This window comes from Solea solea, chromosome 20 (assembly GCF_958295425.1).
Source record: "Solea solea chromosome 20, fSolSol10.1, whole genome shotgun sequence".
Taxonomy (NCBI): Eukaryota; Metazoa; Chordata; class Actinopteri; order Pleuronectiformes; family Soleidae; genus Solea; species Solea solea.
This window is the reverse complement of record NC_081153.1, coordinates 1,011,324-1,025,471: the sequence shown is the minus strand read 5'-3', so window position 1 is coordinate 1,025,471 and position 14,148 is coordinate 1,011,324. Positions and strand designations below refer to the sequence as shown.

Sequence of the window (14,148 nt, the reverse complement as noted above, 5' to 3'; positions counted from 1 at the left end):
GAAATGGTGTACCTGGACCGGCAAATCAGAAAAACAGACTTGTAAATTCTATTACTTGAACGCCAGTTGAGGTGGGTGCATTGTCATGGTGAAACAGGTGAATATGTGAAATATGTTAATAGTTGGAACTATATTACAAATCCTGACTGTTGCTTTTGTACTTTTAGAGAATAAAGAAGAACCAAATCACATGTGAATTTGTCTTTTATTTTTAATCAAAACGTCTAATCTGGGTCAGAAGATTCTCTCACGACGTAATGCATTTCTAATAAATACGGCTTCGATGTCGATTGGATTTCTAATGAATGGGCAATCCATGTCTAACTGCTTTCTTCGTGTGGGAGAAGACAGGTAGAAACTCTGGGTTTCTTATAGTAAACCTGCCAGCGAGCAGGTTATGTTCACAGAGTAAGTTACCGCAGTAACAGACCCAGAGTTTAAGTTACCTCTCTTTCTGGAACGGATAACTCAGAGTTTCCCTCATCTCAGGGTTAACAAACTCAGAGTTCTCACATAACCCGCTTTCTGGAATACCCCTCAGGCCTATTCAACTAGCGCTGCCTGTGGGCCGGATACAGCCCTTTTTAACAAACTCTCAGTAAATGAAGCTGACTGTATGATGAAACTGACCTATGAGCTATTTTAAGAAGAGCAGCTGAGTCTGAACGGCTCTGTCACGTTAATCAATCTATTGTTTTGTGCGACACAATTTCCTCATTTCTTTAGTCCCTCCCCCCCAAAGCTCCACTTGCTGTCGGATGCAGATTCTGCCCTTCTCCAGGTAAGATGTGTGTCTGCAGGGTGTTTTGTGAGCTGATGCCTGACTTTGCCATAATTAACAATGGTTTCATCATTAAATGCAAGACTACGAAAACGATCTTCTAACTTGTGAACATAGCCATATCTTGTCTAGCTAGCTTAAGTCAACTAAGTAAGTAAGTTAATAGTTATTCCCGCCAAGTGTTGAGGCAGACCTTTCATGACTATAGTGCTTCTGCATTAGTGAAATATGAATTGCACCAGCATTATAATTTACATAGTGTCTGTCTACCCTGTCTAACCTTTCTCACTCTCTCTCTCTCTCGCTCTTTACTCTGCTTATGGGGAAAGTCTCAAGACGAGCATGGTAAGAGCAATCTGTGAACATAAAAACATAGCTGTGTATGTGGTATGTAAGCAAGAATGGTTATATAATGCTTAGCATTTTTATCAATATCTTAGTTACAAAAGTCAGTCAGTCAGTCATCATCTACCGCTTTATCCTCTGCCAGAGGGTCGCGGAGGGTGCTGTGCCAATCTCAGCTACATCGGGCGATAGGCTATAGTCTTTTTTGTGAACCCTCCTGGCTTTATGACTAGAAGACAGATACAGACAAATACACAAACAGGCAGACCAACAAACAGTTCCACAGATGGCTGCCTAGCTGAGAAAGAGATGAGACAGAGACAGGTGAGAGACGCTCACGTTACTGGAAATGAACTGACTGAAGTGTATCATGATGTCGTTCACCGAGCGAATGGACAGAAATGTATTTAAGAGCATTAACTTAAAGAGACACAAGTCAAATCATGGCTTGTTTTTCCTGTCATTGCAGATCTTGTCATCCCTGCCCTGCAATCACCTCATTCCCCTCACCTGAGCGTCCCCACCCACTTCCACACCTGGCCTTCATTATCCTCATCAGCCTCCCATTCAGTCTCCCTTTTAAATACAACCATTCTCATTCTCCTTCTGTCAGATCGTCATGCTACATGTCCTGCTCTGGTCCTGCCCAAGACGGCCCGTTATGTCTGCGTGGGGTTTTCTGTGCCCCTCTCCCTCAGTTTAGTTTGCTCACTTTGTTTGCTGCCTAAGTTATTTTTGAGACTTCAAATAAGTTTTTTTGACTCTCTAAATTTGTGCTCTTGGGTTCAGTGTTTCCGGAGATCTAACAGTACGATCTGACCAGAGAATGGACCCAGCCGATTCAGATCCAGTGCTGCAGGAGCTGTCTTTTCAAGTCACAGCTATCAAGCGTCAAGAGGCTCCAATCCACTCGGTGGCTCGGGGTCTTCAGGAGTTTGCCGCTCATCAGGGCCAGGTTTTGGACTCCCTCCATGAGCAGTTGCAGCAGCTCTGCCTGTCAGTAGAGCCTCGGCTTCCTCCTCCAGAACCGTACTCTGGTGAACCAGGAACTTGCAAGCCTTTCCTCGTTCAGTATTCCCTCCTCTTTGAGCTCCAGCCCTCCTCCTATCCGACGGACCGAGCTCGCGTGGCGTTCATCATCTCCCGGCTCACGGGTTGTGCCAGAGATTGGGGAACTGCGGAATGGGAGAGGCAGTCTGCGGTTTGCTCCTCAGTTGAACTTTTCTCTCCTGAACTGAAAAAAGTTTTTGATCACCCCACTCCAGGAAGAGAGGCGGCTAGAGGACTGCTCGACCTGGTTCAGGGGAAAAGGAGTGTTGCAGACTTTTCGATTGAGTTTCGCACCATAGCCGCAGGAAGTAAGTGGAACTCTGTTTCACTTTATGATGCCTTTTATCATGGTCTCTCTGATGACATTAAAGATGAACTGGTGGCTCGAGACCCTCCCGTGGGTTTGGATACCCTGATTTCTCTCGCCATTCGTGTGGATGGGCGCCTCAGAGAGCGGAGAAAGGAGCGAGCCCGCTCCACTAATCTCCAACGTCGCCCATGTCTGCCTGCTGTGGAACCAGCCTCAGCCCTGCCCCTCACTTCCAGCACCTTGTCTGACTCTCCAGAGCCAATGCAGTTGGGGCGGACTCATCTCGCTCTGGAGGAACGTCTGCGCCGCCGACGGGAGAACAGGTGTATGTACTGTGGCCAGGTCGGTCACTTTGTGGCATCATGTCCAGTAAAAGAACAGGCTCACCAGTAATTCTACGAGGGTCCTTCCCACCTTCCATGTTTCTCGTCATAAGCCTGTTAAGGAGAGCCCGCTTAAGCTACCCTCCAAGGCCCTACCTCCCACCCGGCTCATTGGGGGCGCTCCACCCTACACTGTCAGACGCCTCAAGTCCCATTGGCGTGGGAGGGGCTATCAGTACCTGGTAGACTGGGAAGGATATGGTCCTGAAGAAAACAGGACCAGGACCAAAAAACAGTCCCTAAACCAGTGACAGGGTCAGGAGACCCTGTCACTGGTTTAGGGACTGTTTTTTGTTTTACTAACTCTCCTGTTATTGCAGATCTTGCCATCCTTGTCTGCCCTGCAATCATCTCATTCCCCTCACCTGAGCTTCCCCGCCCACTTCCACACCTGGCCCTGGTCTGCTCTGGCCAAGACTGCCCGTTATTTCTGCTAGGGGTTATCTGTGCCCCTCTCCCTCAGTTTAGTTTGCTGTGTCTGTCTCTGACTCTCTGCTGCTCTCCTCTCACAGTGTCGCAGCACATACACATTGTCCTGTCTCTAATATTGTAAGAGACTATCTGACTGACACGGACATGTGCAAACAGGTACTATAGCATCATTTCAACATAGTCAAGTGACATCAATCGCTGTGATTGTTGACAAAATGCCTCATGTTATTGAGCAAACACAGGTGTGTGTGTGTGCACATACACATGCTCTCAACACCTGCTTTTTGTTACCATGTTTGTGCAAACACTTTGTTTTTTTGTGTTCCGGTTTTGGAGCATTGAGAGCACAGCTGATTGTTTAATAAACAATTGACTCTAACGCTTTTGCCTGCTTATCTGTCAAATTTTATGTAACACACACAATAAATAAAACAAACAATAAAACACACAATAAATTTGACTTGGAATGAAGTTGTTCAGATGTAGTTAAACTACTTTTGCCATGTTTTGGTGTACAAACGATTACGAAAATGAATTCCAATAATACAATACATAAAACAAACTAAGGAAATAAACTAAATCAAATAGACAAAACAAAAATGGAGCTCTTCCAACATGTTCAACATACCATCAACAAGTGAATAAACATCCAAGAAAACTAAGCAAAATCAGTCACAGCATAAAAGGAACATGTTTAATTTAATATGCTTAAGTTACAATAAAATAAAAACTACTAGACTCACACTAAAAGACATTCAATTAAAACGTTGGTTTGGGTAGATCAGGGAGTAGACATTTGCATGCAAAGTAAATCTGTGCTATCGGAGTTTTGAATTTGAAATTCTAACCCTGAACTAAACTTAATAAAATTACAAGCGTTTTTCAATGTTAAAAATAAATTAAGTAAAATTCTTGTTAGCAGTGATTAAGCTTGTTTTACAGTGGCCAAAGGGTAAGAGCACAAGAGCTGGTGTGTCATATTTATCTGTTGTATTGATTCAAGTATGGTTATCTTGTCTTAAATGACAACCTCAGCTACTTGAGTAAACATAATGGGGAAAAGAATTGTTAGCATCTAAGTGTAAGGTTTTCACTGGACTATATAATAACTAAAACCATCTGACATCTGAATTTGAACATTGTAAATGAATGATTTGTTCAAATGTTGTGTAGTTATTAGGGATATCGGTCCGATATCAGCCAAAAAATGAGTATCGGATTATATCGGACTGCCTCTAAGATCTCTGATATAAACGCTCCGATACAACAGTCCATTCCGCTCCAGCTCTTCTATCCAGCAGCTGTTGTGATCACGTGGGCTCTGAGCAGAGCCGGATTAACTAAATGGACTATACTAGGCAGACTGTATTTTTTGGGCCCCCCTCCATCGATGTTATTTATGAATTGAAATCTGAAACTTACCAAAGTTACTAATAAAAGTTAATTCACCTTTTACATAGCGTAGTCTTTGGTTACGAGTTGGTTCTTTGTATTCCAAAATAAGTCATGTGTCGTATATCAGACTATTTTTTGATTTTTATTACCGTATTTATAGGTTACTACAAGGCTCTATTAAATGCTATTAAATTATTCTTATCTTATCCATTGCGAGTGTCATTGTTAAGGCAGTAGTACCAGTAAATCACCAATAGGTGTCAGCATTGCTACGTAAACAGAGCAAATAAGATAAATGTTGTAAGCTATTGCATTTTGCAGAAAATCTTAATTAAATGTGTTGATTAAATTGAATAGTTTAACAAGTAGTCAAATATACAAAGACCAATAACATGTGCAGTAAGAGAATGGTGAGATGGTGAACTGTGCACTGTTGTTTTTGGAAGCCATTCTAGATTTAGTCTTAGTTTTAGCAATTTTAACAAATTTTTAGTTAAAATGGATGTAACCATTGGTTAATAATAAATGGGTCAGTTTTCCTGTTTAAGTAATATCACTTGATCAAGTCTATTCTAACATTCCACACTACAAAATAAGTCATTAAAGTGTGTATGATTCGTGCTGATATCGGATCGGATCAATATCGGTATCGGCCAATACTCAAGGCTGCAATATCATCCCTCGTAATTATGAGGCTGAGCTGTGAACATGGTCTATGTCACGAATCATTTGTGATCATTTGGTTTCAAACCAAAGGTATTACACACTTTCACATTTTCACTAACTAAATAACTTATATGTTTCATGCAAACTTCAATCATTCATTTAACTTGGTAAATTTAGTTTGAATAGTTATTAATAATGGTGGTTCCAATTGCAATATTACTTTCAAGTTTGTCAACCTTGTTTCCTTGTGTCAGTGTAATGATGGTGCTGTGATGGAATCACCAAACTTATTAGTTACCCTCAGGTCCATATGATGTCATGGAAATTCACTCATTCAGTTTTTAAAACATTTCAACAAATGAATGAAATATAATTATTTTCAGCCACACACAACTCTGCATTTAACCCATTGTTGTTACACACAGTCGTCTTAATATTGAAAACTTGTAGTTATTGAAATGTCCACATTTTGGAACATGTCCCCATGCTTAAGTATTTAAGATACAATGACTCCTGGCCTCAGAGAGTTTGAAGTGCTGGACTGGATGCAGCTGCTCCCTCAGCTGCTCCCTTTAGAGCTTACAGTGTCCAATACAAGCAACAGCAATCTGATATGGATTGTCCCTCTACAAGGATATGGAGAGGGACATGGCTTATGTCCACGCTCTGGCTGAGGGCTGTGGGACACAGAGCTTGGATTACAGACTGTTTATGTCAGGCCACAGTGATGGAACACAGACAACACACAGTGTAGCTTGTGTGATTGAGAGAAGTTTGTGAAAGATCGACAGTGAACAAGAGTTTAGATGAAATTCATATCATTCATCATCACCTAGAATAAACCCTGATGTACAGTAACCTGGATGAAAGAGTTTAAAACACTTCTGAGCAGGATATTTGTTTAACTACACATGAAAGTTTATTTCCACTAAACAAAAACACACATTTACATGTCAGTAAAGATACAAGACATGAGCCTCCATCAGACAAGAAGCAGAACAAAAAACAAGTTCCTGCGTCACGTATGAAGCCTTCATTTTTCAATGCACGTCCACATTATGACATTATGAAATGAAAAGAGAATAAAATATAATTACTGTGGCTCAAAGGAGAATTGTTGATATAAGATTTGAAGAGAAAGAAACAATACAAACTCGTTGTACACACTAGGCCATAAACCAAACAAGCTACATTGCTACAGAGTTTACATCATTACAAATATCTTTCAAAAGGTTAAAGTTTTTATCGGTATGTTACTCTTTTTCATGAGGCGGTAGTTTTGTGTTTGTGTGTGTGTGTGTGTGTGTGTGTGTGTGTGTGTGTGTGTGTGTGTGTGTGTGTGTGTCTCTAGGGGCCCTATGACGTGTGTGTCTAGGGGCCCCACACACACACACACACACACACACACACACACAATCAACTGCACCCATGAAAAGACAAGCGACCACCACTGAGCTTCTAAAGGTCATAAAGGTCATACGAAGCCTGTGGTCAGAGAGCGCGCTAACACCAGCCTCCACATGAGCAGGGGGCGTGGCCTCTGATGAACTCACCAGTATCTAAGCACATTATTGTGTTGCTTTAATGGTATTGACAATTGTTTTTGTGAAGTTATGTTTTATTAAAAACTTTAGCATTAAAGCACGTATTAAAAATACTGAAATATTGTGTTGCATAAATAACTTTATTTTTACATTATAGTAAATTTTACATTTACACTTTGCTGGTGTGAAACGTTAAAAAACTCAATTTGAAAAACATTTTAATAGGAAAAATGGAACTTATAGCTCTAGGTGTGTGTGTGTGTGTGTGTGTGTACGCACTGAGAGAGAGAGAGCAACACAAGTGTGTATGTGAACATGAGTGCACACACTCTTGATAAGGTGTACAATAAATTGCTGATGTTGAAACTTCCACCCAACATTAGAAAATCTCCTCTTAAAAGACTTTTGAAACACAAACAAGCTTTTCTGGTACAGAGTCACCTGTGTTCAGGTTCAGAACCCACATGGTCCAACATGTCACATTAAAGCCACTCTGCCACCACAGTCATGTCTTCAGCGAAGCCCTCAGCATGTGTTTGGGTGGTGCGTGAGTGAAAAGCGTCCCCCCCCGAACAGTGCTTTGCTGCAGCATGTTCCACAACATTCACATCATAACAAATAAATAGAGTATTTCAGTACTACACCAATGTACCCTTTAAACGTATACAGTAAACAGTAAAACCTGTGACGTCACCGCTCAGCTGCAGGGCAGCCATGTTTGATAAGAGCTGCTCACTGTGGTCACAGGTGACACATAGTAATGGCTGAAGTTGCCGTCTCGGACATAAGGAGCAGGCTGGTAGTAGCAGGTGATGTTGGACAGAGCAGGAACAGCGTTGTGTTCAGCCATGACACGCCGGGCCAGCGTGGAGATCAGAGCCAGCGTCTGTCTGCGCTCGTGACCCATGAGACACACGGTGCTCTGGTCCACCACGCGCCTCAGCGTCACCAGGTACTCGTAGCGCTTGTGCTCCAGGCCTGCAAAGTGGTTCTGCAGATAAGCCTCCAGCTTCCTCCGCTGCTCACCGATGTCAGAGAAGTCGATGAAGAACCGTGAACACATGTAGCGCTGCATCTGCTTCATCTGCATCTCAGACGACGGCTGGAAGCCGCGCACCAGCAGGTGGCAGTATTTGAGCAGCCCGCCCCCTCTGATCTCCTCTGGGCTGCGGGTGGCGATGGTCCTGGAGCGAAGGTGATCCAGAGCCTCGCCGAAGTGTCCGTACATGCTCTCGCCCTGCACTGTGGGGTGGAAGGTGTCAGACATCTCCGTCTGTGAGCAGCGGTCAAACAGCAGCAGCGAGTCCAGAGTGATCTGGAAGGAGTCCACGCTGAACTCAAACTGTCTTCTCAGGGAGTCCACAAACTTCAGCTCCACGTTCTTGCCCGTGTTGTTGGACAGTGAGATCAGACTCCAGCGATCTGTGTCGGTACAAACTTTCACCAGCTTCTGCACGTACGCCTCCTTCAGAGCGAGGGCTGAGACTCGCTCCCTGCTCACCTCTGTAGGCAAGAACTCCACCAGGCAGTCCAGAACCACGTCTTTGACACGCTGGAAGGTTTTGTCATCAGTGAGATTCAGACCAAATATCAGGTCTAGGTCTTTGTAGCCGAGGCCATTGTCCTGGTGCAACACATGGCTAGCTGCAGAGCCGTTCAGCTTCACGCCACGTACCTCCACGCCCCGCTCCTCCAGTCGAGCCTTGACAACCTGAAACACAACAAAGGTAACGATCACAAGAGTCTACACAAAATACACAAGTGTGTGCGAGCAAAAATGGATCTGCTCTCCCTTTAAAATGAAAACATACTTAAAACAAAGTCAATTTGCCTGAATTACAAACACTTTTAAATGTGAGACCTTTGCTGTTGGATGTGTAAGCAAACATGTCCATTTACCAGTCAAGTGAAGACATCTCATGTCACTGCTGTGGAAGAACATAATCAGCTGTTTCTGGATGCTCCCTTTCAGGTCTGTGTTCAGGTCCCAACATCACATTTCTGTTTATGTCTCTGTTTCATGTAAATCATGTGATGGACCGTTAAACATAAACTAACCCCTGTGTTTGCATGAAGAACATTAGAAATCAGAGAAGCTGAGTTTCATTTGAAGGGAAATCCAGTTGGTCCATGCCATGATCTGCCTGTCGGGGGTCTCGGGGAGTGAGTCATGGTCTGCTCCATGTGAGATACTGGACTTGTTCCTCTACTTTGAGGTTCCTGGACATTTTAATCTATGCAAGAGACTCGTCTGAGGGTAAATAAAACATTTACTGAGTCAGACATGAAAGCCAAAGAGATAGAAAGTGAAGGTCAAGGCGAGAGAAGCTGAGATTTTACAGTAAAGTCAAGCATTCATTGACTTTACTGTAAAATTCTTGCCTTTGCAACTCCAAACTGGCTCATCTCACATCAATAATCAAGTAAATCATTGTTTGTCTCTGTGTGTTTGCCACTAATGGACCGGCCGGGGTAAACCTCAGTGTGCTGACAGCTCCTTAAATTCTCAAGCTCATGGAAAGAAAAAAAATAAGTAGAGCTGCAACTAACGATTATTTTCATAATCAATTAATCTGTCGATTATTTTCCTGATTAATTGATGAATCGTTTGGTCCATAAAATCTCAGAAAACCTTAAAAATGATGATCAGTGTTCGTCAAACCATTTTTTTAATCAATAAATGTGTATTTCACCCATTAATCAATAAAATAAATATGATGATTATCAGTGCAACAGCCTTTAAAACCACTTTATCAGGATATCATGTCTCATGTCACGATACAGAGATAATATCGATATGTTGCCAAGTCAAGTTAATATGTTTCACAATTTATTTCAAAATAAAAACACTTTTTTGTTTATAATGTTTATGTTTTTAATTTTAAGTGTTTCCTGTCGGTGTGATAAGAAGAGCTCGTGTCTCACCTGCACGAGCTGTCGGGGCTGCACGGACAGCGTGGGGAAGTTTCCGCGGCCGTGGATGGGGACGCTCTCCGCCAGGATCGAGTCCAGACGCCGCACCTGATCCCAGGTCAGCACACTGACCCTCTCATCCCGGTACATGACGACTCAACGGGGCGTCCAGAGATGACAGACAGAGGAAGCTCTGGATGTGTCTCACAATCCGCCAAACTGTGAAGCAGTGATGGTACACGTCACTGCACGAGCGTCAGCCTCTGAGTTCACTGCCTCTCTGCTGAGACCCGAGCGCACCAGCGCTTTTTACCGGCCTGAGCTTTTACAGGAGCTTCCCTATTGGCTACGTGCACGCGCATGCGCGCGCGCACACCAATGTGTGAAGTGAGGAGACAGTGTCAGTGTATATGTCTACAAATATTACTAAATCAAGTTTAAATAAAAGACACCAGTAGATGTCAGGTGTTTATTTCAATATAACATATGATAATAACAGTGTAATAAACGCATATCCAGGGAGGAAACTCAGCATTTGTGATGTCCATGTGTTCCAAACTTCAGGCAGTCATTTACGGCAAAGTATTTTCAAAGGCTCATACATACATTTTATTTCCTCTGTGTTCCCGTGATAACGAGACCATTCATTAAATTGACTGTGAAATAATAACATTAACATCATATTTAAATTTTGAAAATCAGTTTAATCCAAAACTTTAGATTTTGCTGTCTGGCAGATTATAGATTATAGTTTCAGTCAAAAATAACTCTTCTGTAAGCAACGTCCACTTTGTTGTGCAAAACTGTATGAAAATGCATTCTGTCTGTAAAGTAAAGTCAGTATCTTCAAGCATGTAACATTTTCTTACTGGCTTTTGGTGAACTCAAATCATCAGAGTGATCTCATGTGTCGATGCTAAACTAAGATAATGTATTTGGAATACTTAACCGTTAGTGTAATGTTTGTATATAACATAGCACGTATGGACCGCTCTGTGGCGTTCACTCCACATACCATGTTTAGTCCATATCCATCACACATATTTCACTTTCCGTCCGTCTCTGACCTGAAGCCGGCGAATCAGCGTCTTTGTCACCACAGAGGAGAGAGTTGGAAAAAAATATGGTTTTTATTTTAGTTTTATTGTAAATAAAATGCTAATTTAACATTAAAATCAATTTCCTTTTTTTGTTTCTCTTCATTTGAAATAGTTGAGACACTATTTTAAAATGCAGTAAATTGAAAATAACTGTTATAGTCCAAGTTATCACTTATTCAGGGGACTCAGGCTCAGGTGTTCATAATCAAATGTATGCAAGTGGTTTTGAACGTCCCATTTTTTCAAATGAGTTTACCATGAGACCAACATCGGAAACAAGCGTGCCTTACTTAAAAGAAAACATGAGCTAACCGTGCAGCATCTGCTAAATGGAGAAATCTATCGTCTATCGTCAATAAATAAAATGACATGTATGTATTTAAATACATGCGGGAGAAGTCGGACATGTGAGAAATATCCTTGTAATAAATGCATCACATCAGCAGCACAATACTGTTTATGACGACATAGAGCTGATATCTGCTGATAACCTTCTAGATTACACTCACAAGGATATGACATCATATGTAAAAGTGGAATAATGATGTCACTACGAAATATTCCCTGGGTGATGTGATTGGACGGAAGGTGTGCCACGCCCACAACACACAAACCCAGAAACTAACGAGGAGAGAGTGACAGGGAAACACAAAGTTGTGCAATTGGTCTTAAACAATCTTTGTCTTCTGCTGGGATTTAATCCAAACCATTGTTGTGGCTAGTTACTGGAAATTCAAGATTCATTTTAGAATAGTTAGTATTCCTAAAATTAGATTATTTTTCTAATGTAAAACATGCTTGTCAAGATTATTTTTCTTTTTAGGCAAAAAAATAAGAACAATTTCCTGGAAACAAGTTTTTTTTTCATTTCTTGCAGCTGAAGTGGTGGATTAAGATTAGGATTAGGAGGTTTGTTTCCCCTCTGTTCAATTGGGTAAGAACATGAAACACAACGTGTTCAGCTGTTGTTTGTTACGGCTGTGAGAGACATCAACATAAACACTGTCAAAGACACAATGTTTTAGATGAACTTAGATGAACAAGACAAAGTTGCAGTAACGCGCTGAGATTGAGGCTCGAGCTTCAGGCTCGAGCTTCAGGCCGATCACTTGCTTTTATCTGTGGTACGTTCCAAACCTCAGGTCAGAGGTGGAGTCCTGATGATTTGACCACATGGTTTAAAAGGTCACCAGTTAAACCCTCAGGTTCTCCACAGTCCATCATCAAACATGTTTTCCATCAGCTGTGAGGAACACACACACTGAGCGCCACGTCTGGCTCCTGTTCTCCTGTTCTCCTGTTCTCCTGTGATCCTGATTCCATGTAGTGATTGAGCACAGATGTGAGGCCTCACACACTCAAAAATAACTTACATTTTACAGCCACATAAATTCATCAGAGCCACTTCCTTTGATCTTAGGACAGAACAATATGCACCTTGACAAAGTCTGACTTACTTCACCTGGTTATCCAGATATTTTAAAGGGCATGAAATCATCACGACCGAATGTAAATGAAATAAAAACAAAGAAATGGTCTCACGCGTCTCAATTGTCTTTATTATGAGGGAACGCTAAAACTGTGTCTGTGCCACTTAAATACCCCATGTGTGCAATTGTGTCCACTGTAATCAACTGTGGAAAACACAGTAAATGTAATGCATTATAGTGTATGAAGTTATTGTGTTATAACAATGCACCATTGTGCACATATGGAAGACTTCATGGCATCAGAGGTTCTTCCAGGGGTGGTCTTGCCCTCATTAGAGCTCTGCACACATTGATGTTCATGTTGTGGCTGGTGGTCTGGGTCATAGTGCCACACTGTGCACAACAAGGTGGAACAAACACCTCTGTGAGTAGCAGTAGCTTGAAGGCTCAGTAAGAATAAGGAGCAGTAAGTAGGTGCCGACTTAGGTTTAAAACACAGAGCATCACAACTCTGAAACCTGGAAAAACATTATAATATAACAACAACCCACCTAATAAAATCTCCTTCTGTATCCATTTATTTGTGGATATTAATAACATCTATTAATAATTATATTTCACACAAAACAAAACTACGGTCTCATTTTATTTGATAGTCGCTTGGTGACACTCGACTTCAATGTAATCAATGTTGATGTTTATGTGCTAACAGGCTTGGACCGGCCACGGGCGTCACCAGTGGGGCTGACGGCTCGGGGCCCCCATAATTGATTTTCTTGAAGGACGCTCTCAGCCCTCCCCTCCCTGCACCCCCCCCTTCCCAGGTTATCAAATTTTGCTATTTGAGTTACGGCAGAGTTGGAGTGAAGTGAGTATGGATAAAAAGAGCACGGGGGTCTAATCAGTTTTAGAGTTTGTTTTAACAATTAATACAAGATTTCTGATTTTCGAGCCTCCTTATATAATAATCATAAATCATAAATAAATAATCATTAAAACTGAAAAGAAATTTGAAAACATCATGATTTCCAGGTTAGTTAAACACTGATCGACATTTTTCAACATTTTATGGACGAAAGAATACTTTAATATTAATGGAGAAACTAGTCGACAGATTGATCGATTCTAAAAATAAACAGTATATTCAGTCATTGAACTGTTGTGTTTCTCTGCTCTCCTTGATGTTGTCTATGTACAGTGCCTTGAGATAATGTATGTTATGATTTGGTGCTATACAAATAAAATTGAATTGAATTGAAATTGAATCTCTCCCAAGATGGTGGAAGGTCATTTTTTGGTCCTGGTCCAGTTCTGCTGAACAGATAATAACTCAGAAGTGATCATGCTTGTGATCACCCGTCAACATGATCCTGTTAACTTTCTAGTCACAGACCAATTAGACAGTCAACTAATAAGATGCTGACATCTAGTGGTAGATGGATGATACACAATTACAGACATGAAACAAACCTGTGAAAACATCAGTGACATAGTTGATCACATTCACTTCCTGCCCCAGAACACTTTCATCAGGTTATCAAAGCTCAAAGCTCGTCAACATGAACAAAGACAAACAATAAGTGGCTTCTAGAAAATGTGTATGACCTTCAGAATTGCTCTTCACAAAGATACGGGTTAATGTAGTTAAGTTAGTAAAACTACTGTTTATTAGTGCTGTCAAACGATTAAAAGATTGAATCGCAATTTAACGCAATAATGTCACAGTTAACACAATTAATCTCAATTAATGGCACATTTGTATCTATCATAAAAGTCTTCTCGCTGCAAGGCGAGAGTGC

At 41.5% G+C, this 14,148-nt stretch overlaps 1 protein-coding gene across 1 annotated transcript; it reads right to left on the bottom strand.

Annotated features, from left to right (window-relative positions):
* Positions 1 to 6,281: 6,281 nt before the first annotated feature.
* On the bottom strand, positions 6,282 to 10,079 carry LOC131447517 (terminal nucleotidyltransferase 5A-like). Its single transcript, XM_058619338.1, has 2 exons — positions 9,832 to 10,079; positions 6,282 to 8,617 (listed from the first exon to the last, which is right to left on the bottom strand). The coding sequence occupies exons 1-2, from the start codon at positions 9,967 to 9,969 to the stop codon at positions 7,604 to 7,606; spliced, it is 1,152 nt and encodes a 383-aa protein (XP_058475321.1). The 5' UTR covers positions 9,970 to 10,079; the 3' UTR covers positions 6,282 to 7,603.
* Positions 10,080 to 14,148: the final 4,069 nt, after the last annotated feature.